Genomic DNA, 19,323 nt, shown 5'->3' with positions numbered 1-19,323 from the left:
TAACTGTACAAATATTAGAAATCTCTTTCATGAACTAGAACAAATGTATGGCACTATAACTAGAAGCTAATAATAGAGGGGTATATAGGGAAAAGTATACCTATTGCAAACTATGTACTACAGTTAACAGTATTAAAATTCTTTCATCAACAGAAACAAATGTACTATACCAATACTATGATCTAAAAATTGGAAAAAAATTAACTGTGGTGATAGATGCACAGCTGTATGATGGTACCATGGACAATTGATTGTGTATTTTGGATGTTTGGATAATTGTATGGTATTTGAACAATCTCAATAAAATTAAAAAAAAACAACATTTTAAGATTCTGTTTCTCAAGAACTACTCCAAGTATCAAGCTGTACTAGTTAGGGTTCTCTAGGGAAACAGAACCAACAAAAGATATCTGTAAATATAAGATTTTATAAAAGTGTCTCATGCAACCATGGGGATGCGTGAGTTCAAATTCCCTAGGGTGGGATGCATGAACCCAAATTCTGTAAGGCAGGTAGCAAACTGTCAACTCTAAATAAGATGTCCAGTGAACTATTCAGGAGACTCTGTCTAGCTGAAGAAGAAGTGAAAGTTCTCTCTCTTCTCCCTTAAAAGTCTTCAACTGATTGGATGAAATCCAACTGATTGAATCCTCTCATTGTGGAAGACATTGATGTAATCAGCCCTAGGTGCAGTCAATTGACTGATCTGGTTTGTTAACCAGCCATAAATGTCCTTGCAGTAATGGTTAGGCCAGTGCTTGTTTGACCAGACACCTGGGCACCATCACCTGGCCAAATTGACACATAAACCTAACCATCACACTGTAGCACTGGAGTGGGGACAGAAATGGGTGTTTTCAGCCCAAGAAGAAGTTGTTGCCTTAGTTTGCTGTGGCTGCCATAACAAAGAATCACAAGCTAGATGGATTTAAACAACAGAAACTGTCTCAAATTTCTGGAGACTAGAAGTCTAAAATCAAAATGTTAGCAGGGCCAAGCTTCCTTCCAAGTCTACAGAGAAGACTGTTTCATCCCACTTCTAACTTTTGGTGGTTTGTGAGCAATCCATGGTGTTCTCTGCCTCTGTCGTGCCATGGTGTCATCTTATTATAAGGACACCAGTCATCCTGGATTAACGGTCCAACTTCCTCCATTATGAGCTTATTTTAACTTGCCTCCCTCCATTGGTAATGACCCTATATCTAAATAAAGTTATGTTCTGAGGTACTAGAGTTTAGGACTTCAAAATAGCTTTTTGGAGGACATAATTTAATCCATAACATTCTGCCCTCTGGCCCCCAAATTTCATATCATTCATACATGTAAAATAAATCACCCCATCTGTGTAAAATCAGAAAAAGTGTAAACAATCCAGCATCCAGCATCAGCATCAGCATCAACTCTAAGTGCAACCCCACATCTAATTAGGATGGGTGTGAAACCTAAAGAACAAGTCCTCTGTTTCAAGAATAAAATGGTGGGGCAGATGTAGGACAGGCATTCCCATACCAAAAAGAGAAACTGGAAGGGAAAAAGGGATCACAGGTCCTAGGCAAGTCTGAAACTCATTAAATTTCAAGGCCTCAGGACAATATTCCGTAGCTTGATGCTCAATCCTCTGGGCACCCTGGGACAACAGCCACACTTTCTCTGAAAACAAGTCCAGACTTCAGATACTAGAGCAGAGGACCTTTCCTTTCCAGCCAAGGATCTGCCTTCATCCCAGACCTCTGCATTCCTGGTTCTGCCTTTGGCATCTCTTCCTTTATTTCACCCCATCTCTGTCCCTTTCAATCCAGGATGGCAGTGTTTCTGCTGATACAAAATTCTCAAAAACCTTGTTGATCTACTGTCATACTGGCAGGGTCTAAGCCATTAGATGAGAGCATACTCCACAGATATTTCCTGGATAACTGTGTCTCATTCCTGGTTTCTGTAGATATGGTTGGTTGGATCCACAAATCAGACACAAATAATCTTCTTAGCAAATAAATGGTTGTCCAACCACATCCATGGATCTGTTTTCAGAGTAAGGTATATAGATAGGCTGAGAATTTTCCAAATCAATTGCTGACTCCTTTTTGCTTGAAAGTTAATGTTTCAATTTATCTCTTTCCATTCACATTTTACTGCAAGCAGTAAGGAGAAACCAGGCTATACCTTCCACACTTTGCTTGCACATCTTAAATGAACATCTAAGCTCATTGCTTACAAGTTCTGCTTTCCTTCCAACATCAGAACACAATTCTTCCAAGTTCTCTGACACTTTATACAAAGGAATGCCTTTCCTCCAATTCCCAACAATACCTTGATCATTTTTTTCTAAGCGCTCACCATTAGCACCATTAACATTCATATTTCCAGCTGCATTCTGTTCATGATGATCTACATATTCTTGAAGACAGTACAACCTTTCCCCAGCTCTCCTAACTATTGAGCCATTCCCAGAATCACCTTTAGCATCCATGTTTCTACTAAGAGTCTCTACAAGGCAATCTAGACTTTTACTATCAAGCTCCTCAAAATTCTTCTGGCCTCTAACCACTACCCAATTACAAAGTCACTTCCAAAATTTTAGTTATTTGTTACAACAGCAACCCACTTCCTGGTACCAAAAACTGTCCCAGTTTGCTATGGCTGCTCTTACAAAATACAACCAACTGGGTGGCTTAAAACAAATTTATCATCTCAGTGTTCTGGGGCTGAAAGTCCAAAATCATGATGTTGGCATGGACCAGCTTCCTTCCAAGTCCACAGGGAAGAATCTGTTCCATGTCTCTTCTAGCTTCTGGTGGTTTGCTGACAATCCATGGCATTCTTTGCCTCAGTCATCCCATGGTGTTACACCCCTCTCTCTGGACCCAAACTTCCTCTTCTTCTAAGGACACCAGTCCCAACCTTCTCCAGTGTGATCTTATTTAAACTTGCCTACATCCATTGGTAAATACCTTGTTTCCAAATAAGGTTACATCTGAAGTACTGGGGATTAGGACTTCAACATATCATTTTGCAGGACACAATTCAATCCATAACAATTATTTAGCAAAATGGGGACAGTTTAGAATATCTTCAGAAAATGCTATTGTGCACAAGTAATTGTTTAACAAACAGGAAATTCACATGATTATCTTCCAGTGTGAGTAGAGGGGTCTGTAAGTGTCTCCCATTAAGAATCTGTGCTAAACAAACAAACAAACAAACAAAAACAAAATAAAACAAAAAAAAAAACAAAGAATCTGTGCCAGGCCTATAACATCACATGATGACACACCATCTGGTCATTGAAGCAGTACCTGTTCAAGGAGGTCCAACAGACACCTGATTCATTGGCCTATTTAGCCTGTGCATCACCACCTGATGGCTACTTAGGATAGTACATGGTGTATGACTGAAGACTACAAGAAATTTTGCACAAGAAATGCAGAAGAGTTAAGCAATGTGCACATGCCCTGATCCTGGGGTCACATTTCAAACTTTGCTAATCTGCTGATCTGAATCAGAATCTTGCACTTATATCATCTGACTAAATAGATTTGAGAAAAGATGGTATGCTTTTCAGGACTCTGATTTATATAATCTATGGAATTAATTTTCTTTATCTGGTCCTTCTCAATCTTAAGGTGAACACTTTCTTTCTGAGCCCATGTGCTTCAAGTTTCATCTTTGTTTCACTACCATGAGATTCACAAAGGGTACTTTTAAATTAAAACAAAAATTCCTATTAATTCCCAGGAAGTATAACAAACATTGTGCATTATTCCAACAAGACATCATGCAGGTTTCATATTATAAGACACCAAACACTTCTTCCTGAGGAAAGCAAAGGCATATGATGAAATTTCTGCAAGAAGTATAGGCAACTTTGCCTGTGCAAATTTGAAGCAATTTGTTGAATGAATATCTTGTAATTTCTCTCTAATTTTTACTTTTTCCAACAATTGCATATAGGATAGACAGAATATATATATTAGAATTTCAAAGGAAACATGGAGTGATAGACTAAAAAGAAGAAGCATCAATTCATACCCCATTCCTAACCCCTAAATTTCAAGTAAATGCAATTTACCCAGCTTGGACCTAGGAGAAAAGTGAAGTGCATAAAGAAATAAGCAATGAAGGAAATACTTGAAGGCATAAATATTTCATGCATCCTAGCCTTTCTGCTTACAAGACAGAGTGCTAGATGAACAGATGACAAGGGGAAGGCAAAGAAGATGGAAATTTTTTCAAGTAAAACAGCACAAATGAATTTCTTAAATGACATCACTAATTTTACTTATAAATTCTCCCTTCTTCACTAAGAGGGGAAGGACTGTTCAACCTGGGAGAACTCTCAAAATCATCTCTCTTATACTTTTAGCTCCTATAAATTTCTAGGAGGGCAGTGCTGAGTGATGTGAAAATTAAATATGGTTGTGGAAAAAAAAATCTTCCTAAGCCCTTAAAGATAAAAAGTCATTGTGGTATTATTACTGGAAGTTCTAGATTCAGAAGAAGGCTGAGCCTCCCAGACTCCCACTCTTACTCCTCTAGACAGCATGGGAAAACATGGGACTCAAATAACACGATAAACAAAGAGGCTCAAAGGCCAAATTCTGGTAACACTTAGCAGCAAAACTCTTACCAAGTCCAGATATCTGACATTATGTTGTCTCTCAGATTCCATGGACAAATGCATAGGTTGACTTATATCATCCAATACTTTCTTAAGTCCTACAGCTGTTGTGATGATATCCAATGACAAATCATATTGAGTTCTTTAAGAATTAATCATTACATTTACTTCTAATTTTATCATGGTGAACTAAGACAACTGTCTTATTTTAGAACTAAAGATCTGTTTATTCATCCCTTAAACATGCAAAAATCTACTTATTTTTCTTGATGGCAATGTGGGACAATGTAAAATAAAAATGCTAACGCTTCAGTTACCTGAAATCTCTTATTTCTCAACTCACCCATAATGAGATCCAACTAGGAATCATTTAAATAGGCTCTAAATAACAAAGTAAATGTAAAATATTTGCATTATGATACACCTTATCCCTAACCAGAAAGCATCATAGAACTTTTACTCAGATTTGGCAAATAGTGAATTGACAAACAATTCCAACCAACCAGCTTCAACAGATTTTCCAGATCACTGAAATCAGAGGTCATCAAATCATGTGCTAGAGAAAATGCATAATCAACCACAGAAATGTCAACCAATATCTTCCAGGACAGACAAAAGTGCTTCTAAAAATCGAATCATCTCCTGAAGAGATCACTGCATTACAGCTCAATAAAATCCAGGCAAGACAAGACCCATGTAATACCATAAAAAGACAAACATCCTTGTCATCTTGAACAGAGTTCCTCACTCAAATATTATAAATGGTGATCAGATGCTGAGGCTAGTCCAAATTTTGCTGAGATGATGGATTATTATTGTATTCATAAACACCATTTATAATAATGGTGCTATAAGGAAATGCATCCAGGAGATGGTGATCTTCCTTTTCCCCATCTCACACTACCCAAACAGGCAAGGAAGAGAAGGAGGTGCAATGGACAGGCAGCTAAGGGTAAGGACAAGGGTTCCAGGAGCCAAGCACTGCAGCTGAGAAGCAGGCTCAAGACTCAGAAAGCAGAGCCCCATGAAAATATGAACCTTGATTGGGTGTTTGAAATGAGAGAAAGACAATGGGAAATAGGAAATGCTTTCCCCTTCTTCCTATACATTCCACTTTTGAGTCTGACTTTTCCTCCCCCTGAAGGAAATCCCCATGGGCAGCAAAGGGAAAACAGACACTGCAGAAAGCAACAGAGAAAGACATTTGCTTTCCAAGGAATATTTCAATCAATATGCAAGGAAAAAAATTCATTTACCATGATAGGGCCATTACAAAAAACAAAACAGGAAAACCACACCCAAGTTTAGAAAGATTTGTGTGCAAAGCTTCCAGCCATTTTAACTGGTAAGATTGTCATGTGCAAAGTTCATTTTATGCAAAATTATTTGCTCCAAATTATATTATAAAATGGAGGCATTAGGGCCATCACCAAGTACACTAAGATCTTACTCTCTCTTCAATTAACATAAAAAAAGAAACTAAATTATACACCAAGTCCAAAGTCGCCTCTCCATTGAGTGTGGTGGAAAGATGAGTGAATATGAAAGAACATGACAGAAGATACTGCTTTTACTGGGAATCTAAAATCACTTCACACCCTAGGATGATTTATGAATATCAACTAACTTGCCCCAACAGTTGGGCTCTGTCTGTTAAGCAAGATTTCAGGCTTTATACTGTTGTATTGCATAATAAACATTAAAAATGCTTTCATTGCAAAGTGATTTCTTACTTCTTCTATAGGTCAAAAACACATGGGTTTATATGATTACATGGATAAGTATATTAACTTAATTTCTCTACCATTGTGCATATTGGTTGTTGCCACATTTTCACTCTAACAAATACTGCTCCATTAAATAGCCACTAACAAGGCATTTGAATGCATGTCTGACCAGTTCTTCAATCTAGATTTCTAGAACTGGACTTACAGTGATTATAAAGTTATGAACATTTTTAATGTTTCAGATACATAATATGAAACTGGTATTCAGGATGTTTGTAAGAACTCACCATTCTAAAGTGCATTAAAGTGCCTACCAAATACTTAAAATATAGTTTTTGATAAATAGAATTTATACATAGACTTTTTCTCAGTTAATACTGTTTCCTTGTACCTTCTGTTCCTTACTAATACAGTTATTTTACAGGGTCAACTTCAATTGAAGGCATACATATTTCACGGCATCCTCAGCCTTCCTCCTTCTAAGGCAGGGTGCTAGCTGAATAGATGATGTACAGAAAGGAAAGAAGGTAGCAATTTTTTTCAATTAAAACAGCACAACTGAATTTTTTAAATGGCAGATTGAAAACATTGTAAATTCACTTATAAAATTCTCCCTTCTTCATTAAGAGGGCTAGGACTGTTCAACTTGGAAAGAACTCCCAAGAATCATCTCTCTTATAGTTTCTTAAATCTTGTCCATTTCTAGAAGAGCAGTGCTGAGTAATGTGAAAATTAACTACAGTTTTGGAAAAAATTACTTCCTAAGCTCTTAAATATAAAAAGCCATTGTGGTATTAATATTGGAAGTTCTAGATTCAGAAGAAGGTTGAGCTTCCCAGACCTCTACTCTTACTGCTGTTGACAGGAAGGGATAATATAGGGCTCAAATGACCCAATGAAGAAAAAGGGACTAAAGCCAAATTATGATAATACATAGCAACAAAACCCTTACCAAGCCCAGATTTTTGACACTTTGACATATATCAGATTCTGAGGATAGATGCATAGGTTGACTTATGTCATCTAGGATTTGGTTAAGCCCTACAGCTGTCATGATATTATCCTACAACAAATCATATTGAGTTCTGTAAGAATTAATCATTACATTTACTTCTAATTTTAGCATGGTGAATTAAGGCAAATGTCTTGTTTTGGAACTGAAGATCTGTTTACTCATCCCTTAAACATGCACAAATCTACTTCTCTTTCATGATGGAAATGTGGGAAAATGTAAAATAAAAATGCTAAAGCTTCAGTTACCTGATCACTTATTTCTCAACTCAGCCATAATGAGATCCAACTAGGAATTGTTTAAATAGGATCTAAATTACAAAATAAAGGTAAAATATTTGCATTATGATACACTTCTTTTCCTAACCAGAAAGCTTCTCTCTTATAGTTTTTGAAATCTTGAGCATTTCTAGGAGAACAGTGCTGAGTGATGTGAAAATTATCCATGGTTGTGGAAAAAATTACTTCCTAAGCCTTTAAATATAAAAAGCTATTGTGGAGATGACGCGCGGAGGCCGGCAGAGGAGCCTCCACTTCCTGGAACCCTCGGCCGGGGCCGCTGGCTGCAGTCAGTGGCGGATCCCGGAGCCCGCGGCTGCCGCCATGTCCCACCAGACCGGCATCCAAGCTAGTGAAGATGTTAAAGATATCTTTGCCAGAGCAAGAAATGGAAAATACAGACTTCTGAAAATATCTATTGAAAATGAGCAACTTGTGATTGGGTCATGTAGTCAACCTTCAGATTCCTGGGATAAGGATTATGATTCCTTTGTTCTACCCCTCCTGGAGGACAAACAACCATGCTATATATTATTCAGATTAGATTCCCAGAATGCCCAGGGATATGAATGGATATTCATTGCATGGTCTCCAGATCATTCTCATGTTCGTCAGAAAATGTTGTATGCAGCAACAAGAGCAACTCTAAAGAAGGAGTTTGGAGGTGGCCACATTAAAGATGAAGTATTTGGAACAGTAAAGGAAGATGTATCATTACATGGATATAAAAAATATTTGCTATCACAATCTTCCCCTGCCCCGTTGACTGCAGCAGAGGAAGAATTACGACAAATTAAAATTAATGAGGTACAAACTGATGTGAGTGTGGACACTAAGCATCAAACACTACAAGGGGTAGCATTTCCTATTTCTCAGGAAGCTTTTCAGGCTTTGGAAAAATTGAATAACAGACAGCTCAACTATGTGCAGTTGGAAATAGATATAAAAAATGAAATTATAATTTTGGCCAACACAACAAATACAGAACTAAAAGATTTGCCAAAGAGGATTCCCAGAGATTCAGCACGTTATCACTTCTTTCTGTATAAACATTCCCATGAAGGAGACTATTTGGAGTCCATAGTTTTTATTTATTCAATGCCTGGATATACATGTAGTATAAGAGAACGGATGTTGTATTCTAGCTGCAAGAGCCCTCTGCTAGAAATTGTAGAACGACAACTACAAATGGATGTAATTGGAAAGATTGAGATAGATAATGGGGATGAATTGACTGCAGACTTCCTTTATGAAGAAGTACACCCCAAGCAACATGCTCATAAGCAAAGTTTTGCGAAACCAAAAGGTCCTGCAGGAAAAAGAGGAATTCGAAGACTAATTCGCGGTCCAGCTGAAACTGAAGCAACTACTGATTGAAATCATTATATTAAACATTACTAGTTTTATAAAAGTCTAGCTTTTAGTACAGGATACCTGAAATCATTCCATGTTGATATAAAGTAGGGAAAAATTGTAATTTTTAAAAAATAGCACTTTTCACTTCTGTGTTTTTAAAATTAATGTTATAGAAGATTCAATGATTTCTATTTTTGAGTTAAAGCCAGAAAATGGTTCAACATAGTAGTATTTAATTTTGGCACACTTTTCATAGAGTGATGATTCAACACTTTCACATGATTCATGTAATTCTTAAACGAGAAATACCTTAAAATATTCATACTGTTTAGTGAATATGTTAAGGACCAGATTAGATTATTTTCTAAGCTCAGAATTTCCTGTGCCTAGGAAAAGGTGGAAAGTTGCTTATTCTGAGGAGCAGTGCTAACTTTCAGATTGTGGGATCATGTCTGCAGTTTTTAAAAACATAGTGCTCTATTGCAGCTGTCTTTTCTATTTGACATTTTTTTAAATGGCATTGAAATGTCAGATCAGCTCACTCTGAAACCTTAAGGGTCCCATATATTTTCTATACTGCAGATTTTCTGATATTGAAAGACAACGTTTAAACAGCCTTAGTAAATTCTCTTTATAGTGCATTAAAAATTTTCCATATCTAAAGTCACTTAATTTTAAGTACCATGAGACCAAATATTTATGTTCAGATAGAAATTTAATGTTTAAAGCAAACAAAACTAAAGCCAAAAATGTTGAAAAAGTTTTAAATATCAAGATTGACTTTTTCCTCTGAAACCATATATTTATAGGCACAATGTGTTCTTTATCACTTTAGAACAAATATTCAGATTTAATAGAATCATTTTAAGGTTTAAGTACTTATCATCCTAACAAAGATTATAAATTTGGTTTAAGAATTTTGTTTTAATTCAATTTAGATCTTATTTCAAAACACACAACTGTTTTTTTTAATATCATTGCATTTTCAGTTTTAACTCTAGAGACATGTTGAGCCTCATTTTTCTTTGATACTTGAAATAGAGGGAACTAAGACACTTCATGTTTAATCTGCTAAACCTGCTCCAAGAGCCATAATTTTGAAGAGTTGTTTTCTAAATGAACTGAGGGATCCAGGATTTGGAAATTCTTTATCTAAACCTTATGCTGCATAAAATGAATATCAGACATGTACATTTCATAGTATAAAATATGAAGCACTCATTTCTAAACCTTATTATCTAAGGTTTATGCACCTTTCTGACATTCAATGTGTGTTCAAGTAAAAAAGCGTATTAGAATAATTATGGGTTGACAGATTTTTTTAAAAGTAGAAATAACTACTTGTGTGGGGTTTTGTTTGTTTACAAATAATCAGACTATAATATTTAAACATGCAAAATAATCCACAGTAATGTTGCACTTTTTTACTCAAGATAAACACTTTAAGTTGTTCCATGGGTACACTCATTAGACGTGACATATGCACAAATTATTGCATTGAGAAGCCTGAAGCTATGTTGCAGACCATAGCTGCAGCTGTTATTTGCAGTCAGGAAGAATATTACCTGTCATGAGGGTATAAAATAATTCAGTAGTGAATGTTCTGCACCATCCATGTGCAATTATACTTTTAAATTCCACTACACTACAAGAAGGTAAATGGACATTCCAGAATATAGATGTGATCATACAGTCTTAAACTAATTATTATTAAGCCAATGATTGCTGAAAATCAGTGATGCATTTGTTATAGATTATAACTGATTGTTTACAGAATGTTTTAGGTGGCATCATCTAAATCTAGATGGTGAATAAAGTATTCCAGATAAATTTAGATAGCAGTAAAGAATTACATGCCTTCTGTGGACATTTTATAAGTGCATTTTATATTACAATAAAGATTTTTCTCTTTGGAAAAAAAAAAAAAAAAAAAGCTATTGTGGTTGGAGGGGGGAAATGGCAGCATAGAGAGGTGTGGAATTTAGTGAGTCCCCTGGAACAACCAATAAACAACCAGGAACAACTAGTAAATAATTTGGAACAACTGCTGAGGGACAACCATGACTGTCCACACATTGTACATAAACCTGGATTGGGTGTAATGGCTGAGATCGCAGCATAAAATCTGTAAGTAAAATCTGTGGGACTGCACTGGGAGCCCCTTCCTTCCATGGCATGCTGAGCTGTAAGTCGTCACTGTGGGAGAAAGCAGCATCCCTGGAGCATGTGAATATAGCTCAGACTGGCTCCAACTGGGGTTTTAATTAACAAATGTGGGCTGCTGAATACAAGCTACAAACACAGACAAACCCGTAATATGCAGCAAAGTACCCTGAGGTTGCCTGCAGTGGAGATGAGGGGGGACTGATGGAAAAAATAAAAAAATAAAAAAAGAAGGAAAAATAGAGAAGGTTTTAAAGATGACTGGCCTGAGAGAGCCAGAAAATGCCTGTGCCCCAGGAAAGGAAGCCCAGAAGACTGAGTGCTCTCTCTGACTGATGGGCAAAACTGGGGGGTCATGGACTAGCTCTGAAAGGGGGCTTTTTTTCCCTTTTTCTCTCTCAACCTGAGTGGGTCAGTGGAGACAGCCTCAGCCATTTTCAGTTTGCAGTGCTCTGACCCAGACAGGGGTTGTTTTAACACAGTCAGAGAGACAAAGGAGTAATTCAAATGCAGACGATAGCTCTCTAGGAAGTGTAGCTCCCCTAAGAGGAAGGAGGTAGGGTCCAGCTCTCATGCTGGACCTCCCTTCAGAACTCAGACCCCAGGGCCTTGGGGAAAGTAGTCAAACAGAAACAATTAAAGGGGCCACATCTCTTTACACCAGTTGGGAGTGACAGGCTGACAGGCACCACCTGCTGGGCAGGTTAGGAAAAGGACAGCAGGTAGAGACCTCACAGGAAACTGTCAAACTCTAAGACACACCCTCAGGGAGACTTGACACTGAATATAGCACCATTCTGTGACCTGAACTTGTTCTGGTCTGGGAAAACTTGATTGGGGTAACCAAGGAAACCAGTTGCCTAGACAACAGAAAATACAACCTACAATAAGGAAAATGAAGATATGGCCCAATCAAAGGAACAAACTTATAGTTCAACTGAGACAGAGGAATTGAAACAACTAATGACAAATCAATTTAAAAAGTTTAGGGAAGATGTAGCAAAAGAGATGAAGAGTATAATGAAAACACTGGGTGAACATGAGGTAGAAATCAAAAGTTTGAAAACACAGCTGGCAGCATCTATGGAAATGGAAGGCACAACACAAGAGATGAAAAACATAGTGGAGACATACAACAGCAGATCTCAAGAGGCAGAAAAAAACACTCAGGAACTGGAGAATAAGGCACCTGAAATCCTACACACAAAAGAACAGATAGGGAAAAGAATGGAAAAATATGAGTAATGTCTCAGAAAACAGAATGGCAACATGAAACACATGAATGCATGTGTCAAGGGTGTCCCAGAAGGAGAAGAGAAGGGAAAAGGGGCAGAAGAAATTATAGAGGATGTAGTCAATGAAAATTTCCCATCTCTTATGAAACATATAAAATTACACATCCAAGAAGCACAGCATAACCCAAACAGAATAGATCTGAATAGGCCCACACAAAGACACTTAACAATAAGATTATCAAATGTCAAAGGCAAAGAGAGAATCCTGGAAGCAGCAAGAGCAAAGCAATGCATCATGTACAAAGGAAACTTGATAAGACTATGTGTGGACTTCTCAGTAGAAACCATAGAGGCAAGAAGTATGTAGTGTGATATATTTAAGATGCTGAAAGAGAAAAACTGCCAGCCAAGAATCTTATATCTAGCATAACAATCCTTCAAATATGAGGGAGAGTTTAAACTATTCTCTGACAAACAGACAGTGAGAGAGTTTGAGAACAAGATACCTTCTCTACAGGAAATACTAAAGGGGGCACTACAAACAGATAGAAAAAGACAGGAGTGAGAGGTGTGGAACATAATTTTTGGGTGATGGTAGCACAACAATGTAAGTACACTGAGAAAAGATGACTGTGAATATGGTTGAAAGAAGAAGGTTAGGAGCATATGGGACCCCAGAAGGAAAGAGGAAAGATAAAAACTGGGACTGTATAACTAGTGAAACCTACAGTGTTCAACAGTTGCGATAAAATGTACAAATATGTTTTAACATGAGGGACAACAAATGAATGTCAAACTTGCAAGCTGTTAAAAATGGGGCGGTTTTTGGTAAAAAAACAAATACAACAATGCAAACTAGAGACTGCAGTTAACAGAAACATTTTATTATGCATCCTTCAATGTAACAAAGGCAATATACCAAAACTAAATGCCAATAGGAAGGGGATATAAGGGAGGGAAATGAGAGTCTGGGCATTGGTGATGCTGTCTGACTCTCTTATTGTACTTAATTTAATTGTATCTTTCCTCTTGTTGCCTTTTAACTGTCATTTTTTTCTTTTTCTTTTCTCTCTCTACCTTCTTTGACTCTTCCTCCTTTTTGTGGAAGAAATGGAGATGTCCTCATATAGACAGTGGTGATGGTGGTGAATGCATAAATATGTGATTATACAGGGAACCAATTGTTCACTTAAGATGGAATGTATGGTGGGTGAACAAAACCATCTATAAACAGCAGGGGGTTGATGAAGAAACCTTGAGGGCACTATATTGAGTGAAAGAATTCAGACACAAAAGGACAAATATTGTATGGTCTCACTGATATGAACTATTTATAACATGTAAATCCATAGATATGAAATATATGTTAACAGGACATAGAACGAGGCTAAAACATGGGAAGCAGTTGCTTCTTATGAGCAGAATGTTTAACTAGGCTGAACTTAAGTGTTTGGAAATGGACAAAGAAGATGGCAGCATGTTATTGTGAGAATAACAACAGTGCTGAATGTTGTGTGAATGTGGTGGAAAGGGGAAGCTTAAACCCACATATGTCACCAGAAGGAAAGTTGGAGGTTAAAATATGGGAATGTATAAAACAGTGAACCTTGTGGTGGAAAATGTCTGTGATTAACTGTACAAATATTAGAAATCTCTTTCATGAACTAGAACAAATGTACAACACTATAACTAGAAGTTAATAATAGAGGGGTATATAGGGAAAATGTACATATTGCAAGCTATGTACTACACTTAGTAGTATTTTAACATTCTTTCATCAACAGTAACCAGTGCACCATGCCAATACTGTGAGTCAATAATGCAGGGGCTTGTTAGGGGAATGGGAGGATTTGAGTTTACTTTTGTGTTTTTACTTCTTTTCTGGAGTAATGAAAATGTTCTAAAAATTGAAAAGCAATTAATTGTGGTGATGGTTGCACAGCTGTATAATGGTACCATGGGCAATTGATTGTGCACTTTGGATGACTGTATGGTATGTTGACCAATCTCAAAAAAAATTAAATTTTATTTAAAAAAAAAGCCATTGTGGTATTAGTACTGGAAGTTCTAGATTCAGAAGGTTGAGTTTACCAAACTCCCACTATGACTGCTATCAATGGTATGGGAAAATGTAGGGAACAAATAACCCAATGAACAGAAGACTCTAAAGCCAAATTATGGTGACAGCAGCAAAACTCTTACCAAGTCTGAATTTTTGACATTTTGATGTCCCTTAGATTCTGAGGACAGATGCGTAGGTTGACTTATGTCATCCAGGATTTTGTTAAGACCTGCACCTCTTGTGATGTTATCCTATAACAAATCTGTTTACTCATCCCTTAAACAAGCACAAATCTATTTATCTTTCATAATGGAAATGTAGGAAAACGTAAAATAAAAATGCTAAAGCTTCAGTTACCTGATCACTTATTTCTCAACTCAGCCACAATGAGATCCAGAACTAGGAATTGTTTCAAAATGCTCCACACAACAAAATGAATATAAATCTTTGGATTGAGATACACCTCTTTATCTAAACAGAAAGCAACATAGACATCTAAATCAGAATTGGCAAATGCTGAATTGACAAACAATTCCACCAGCCAGTTCCTATGGTTTTCCCAGACCACTGAAATCAGATGTCATCAAACCATGTGCTATGGAAAATGCACAAACCACCACAGAAGCATCAGCTAACATCTTCCTGAATGGACAAAATTGCTTCTAAAACTGCAATAATCCCCTGAAGACATCACTACATTAGAGTTCAATAAATCCAGGCAGGATCCCATTTAATACCATGTAAAGATAAACATCCTTGTCATCTGGAACATAGTTCCTCATTCAAATGTTACAAATGGTGGTGAGATGCTAAGGCTAGTCCAAAACACTTGCTGAGGTGTTGTAATATTATTGTGTATCTAAATGCAATTTATAATAATGGGGCTGTAGGGGAATGCATTCAGGAGATGGTCATCTTTTTCCACATCTCACAGTACCCAAACATGCAAGGAAGATAAGGAGGGGTGATGGACAGGCAGCTGAGAGAAAGGACAAGGGTTCCAGGAACCAAGCACTGCAGCCAGGGAGTAAGCTCAAAACAAAGACAGAAGAGCCCCATGAAAATAAGAGTGGGAAATAGGAAATGCTCTCCCCTTCCTATTATTCATTCTCCTTTTGACTCTGACCTTTTCCTTCCTCTGAAGGAAATCCCCATGGACAGCAAAGGGAAAATGGACCCTTCAGAAAGTGAGGGGAAAGACCTTTGCTTTCCAAGGAATTTTCCAAACAACGTACAAGGAATAAAATTCATTTACCATGAAAGGGCCATTATGATAAAGAAAACAGGAAAAGCACACTCAAGTTAAGAAAGATCTGTGTCTAAAGCTCCTGGCCATTTTAACTGTAAGCTTCAGTCATCTGCAAAGCTCATTTTATGCAGAATCATTTGTTCCTAACTGTATTGTAAATCTGAGGCACTAGGGCCATCATCAGCTATACTAAGGACTTACTCCCTCTTCAATTAAAATAATAAAAAGAACCTAAAGTATACACCGAGTCCAAAGTCACCTCTCTGTTGAATGTGGTAGAAAGATAAGTCAATATGACAGAACATGAACAGAAGACACTACTTTTAACTGGAATCTAAAATCACTTCATTCCATAAAGGTGAGTTATAAATTTCAACTAACTTGGCCCTACAGTTAGGCTCTGTCTGTTAACCAGGACTTTGAGTTTTATACCATTGTACTGCATAATAAACACTATAAATGCTTTCATTGCAAAGTGATTTATTACTTCTTCTATAAGTCAAAAACAGATGTGTTTATGTGACTACCTGGATAGGTATATTATTTTAGCAATTCCCGAACCATTGTGCATATTGGGTTTTGCCACATTTTCACTCTAACACATACTCTTCCATTAAATATCCACACACAAGGCCTTTGAATGCATGTCTGACTAGTTCTTCAATCTAGATTTCTAGAAGTGGTCTTATAATGAATAAAAAGATATAAACTTTTTTAAGGTTTAAGATAATTTATGAAACTGTTATTCAGGATGGTTGTAAGAACTTAAAAGTCTACAGTGTATGAAAGTGCCTGCTTAATATTTAATACATAGCTTTGGATAAAAAAAATTATATTGAAGTTTTCCCATAGAGTACACAGGTGTCTTGTTGCTTGTGTTCTTCAATAAAACAGCTATTTTACAAGGTTAGCTTCAATTTCAAACATTAATGTGTATTCACATTATTAATCTAAAAGGAAACAAAGGAACCATGACTATCAAAGTGCTGCTTTTTATAACTTACAGTGTGCCTATATGTTAATTTAATATATTCACAATTAGAATGACTCTCCACAATAAAATGGCCACTGAGATAATTCCTATGGAGGCAGAGATGTTCAGAGAAATTCCATAAACATCAGTTCCCGATAGAAGATTGTAAGGCAGAACATCAATTAGCTGAAATTATAATATTTGAAATAGTGAGAAGCCTAAAGAAATATAGAATATAGGAGACACAATGCATCATTGATAGATACTCTAAATCTGCTCCCAAGCAATAACTACACCCCTGAAATACTCTCCAAGGGATTGTGCTACTGAAGAAAAATTTGAAGTTGGCAGCTTTTGTGTATGTGCTTGTGTGTTTGGTCACTGTGATGTTATATATTGCAAAACCGGGAATCTTTAAGTAGGAAACAGTTTCTAGTTTGATTGGGTCCTACCTGGTTCTATGTCTAACTCTATACTGGAATCTGTCTGAATGACATTTTTTCTGGGATAAGCTTATTGTTATCACTTAAAGATCAGCATAAGAAAAAAAATTTAATGCAATAGAGAGATGACTTGATTTAGACATAATCAGCTGTCAAGTCTGTAGATAGAATCAATATGATCATATTAAGAGGACACTAATAAAGTGTGATTTCTCCAAATTCTTCATTTTCATTCTAGTACACTCTTACGTGAATGAAGACAAAGACTTCCTCTAAGTTCAAACTGCTCCTGATAACTGATCTAGATAGACTAGTTTGGATTTAACTGTATGTTCTTCAAAATTTGATACCTTAACACCAAATGTTTCTTGGAAGACAGCATGAAATAGTGAAACTCTTTCAGCAGAATATGACAACAGTGGAAAGGAACAAATTAGGGAGCATACAACTTGACGAGTTAATCTAAAAAATACTATTCTAAGCAGAGGAAGCAAGACATAACATAGTACAAATGGCATGGTTCCATTTATAAGAAATTTTGTAATTTATAAGGATTGCCATAGTATTAGGGGGAAGTGTGCACAGATCTCTGAAATTTAGTTTGAAAAGCATGAAAAATAAGATGGATTGATGGGTGGATGGATGGGTGGATGGATGGATGGAGGCATGAACAGACAGGTTTGTGATTAAGCACACATATAAACTGTTAAACATTCAACCTCATTGTGTTTGAAAATGTTGATATTAAGCAAAATCAAAATACTGTGTAAATGGCAATTCTTTTGAACGACAGTAGTAGTTGTTCCAAAAATGACTGCTATTATTGGACTAGATGTTTGTACAATTTTAGTCACAATCCTAAATGCATTTTTATTCCAAAACATTGTATCATGGTATTACAAACTACAAGTAAATGCTGGAACAATCCCAAAGAGAAGCTGCTTTGGGGGTTTATGTAATATGGTTATGGCCATATGGGAAAACCAGCTTCACTATCTTTTCAAGGTAAAGGATAAATGAGTTGTGGCATTACTACTCAGCAATGAAAAGAAATAAATTTTAATACAATAAAGATCATGGATAAATCTCAAAACAATTATGCTAGAGTTTCCTGTCAAAGCCAGGCCATTTGCTATCTCAGCTGTTCCTCCACTTGGGATTCAGATGACCTCAGCTTTGCTTCAAAAGTCCCAGTTGTGGCAACATGGAGGTCATTTAGGACTGCAAGACAACAATTCTTTGACCTTGGTTTCAATAATTCTAATAATGGGGGATATTGAGAGCAGGAAGGCTGAGTAGGCAGCTCCGAACAAATGGGCAATAACGACATGAAAAGACATTCAACATCATTAGCCATTAGGGAAATGGAATTCAAAAACACCAGTGAGATACCATTTCAAACCCACTAAATGACTATTAATAAAAAGTCAGAAAATAACCAGTGTGGACAATGATATGGAGAATCGAAACACTTGTGCATTCCTGGTGTGAGTGTAAAATGTTGCAGCCATATTGTCCTGTCTTACAGGTGGAAAAGAGTTTGGTGGTTCTTCAGAAAGCTAAATATACAATTATCATACAACCCATCAATTCCACTCATAGGTATATACCCAAAAACATTGGAAGCAGGGACTCAAACAGATATTTGTACAACAATGATCATAGCAGTATTATTCATGCTAGCCAAAAAGGGAAACAACCCAGGTGTCCATTCACAGATGAATGGATAAACTAAATGTGATATATATGTAGAATGGCGTATTATTCAGTCATAAATGGAATGAATCTCTGATACATGCTATAATATGGATGTACATTGAAAACATCATGCTAAGTGAAATAAGCCAGGCAAAAAAGGACAAATATTGTATGATTCCATTTATATGAAATTATTTAGAACAAGTAAATTCACAGAGATTAAAAGTAGACATGGGTTACCAGAAGCTGAGTGGGTGGGAGAGTAGGGGTGGGGGTAGAATTGGGAGTTATTGCTTCAAGGTTAAAGAGTTTCTGTTATGGGTGTAAAGTTTTGGTAATAGATGGTGGTGATGGTGATGGTTAAAAAACATTGTAAATGTATCCAATGCCACTGAATTAGTAAATGATGAGGTTCGTGTGGGACAGTGAGGGGGAGGGGAGGGGATGGCAGGATAGATTACAAAGGATCTCAAGGAAACATTTGGGGGTGATGGCTATGTTCACTATCTTGA

General features: G+C 36.7%; 1 protein-coding gene across 1 annotated transcript; it reads left to right on the top strand.

Moving 5' to 3' along the window:
* Positions 1-7,854: 7,854 nt before the first annotated feature.
* On the top strand, positions 7,855-9,090 carry LOC119517532 (twinfilin-1-like). Its single transcript, XM_037814334.1, has one exon. It carries the CDS (start codon positions 7,855-7,857, stop codon positions 9,007-9,009), a length of 1,155 nt encoding a protein of 384 aa, XP_037670262.1. The 3' UTR covers positions 9,010-9,090.
* The last annotated feature ends 10,233 nt before the right edge of the window (positions 9,091-19,323 follow it).

This window comes from Choloepus didactylus, chromosome 21, assembly GCF_015220235.1.
Source record: "Choloepus didactylus isolate mChoDid1 chromosome 21, mChoDid1.pri, whole genome shotgun sequence".
Taxonomy (NCBI): Eukaryota; Metazoa; Chordata; class Mammalia; order Pilosa; family Megalonychidae; genus Choloepus; species Choloepus didactylus.
Note: the sequence above shows the minus strand (reverse complement) of the source record. Positions and strands in the feature narration are given on the sequence as shown.

What these genes read in the sequence shown, in the direction of transcription:
- LOC119517532 (XM_037814334.1), top strand. Translation starts at nt 7,855, where the DNA reads ATGACGCGCGGAGGCCGGCAGAGGAGCCTCCACTTCCTGGAACCCTCG.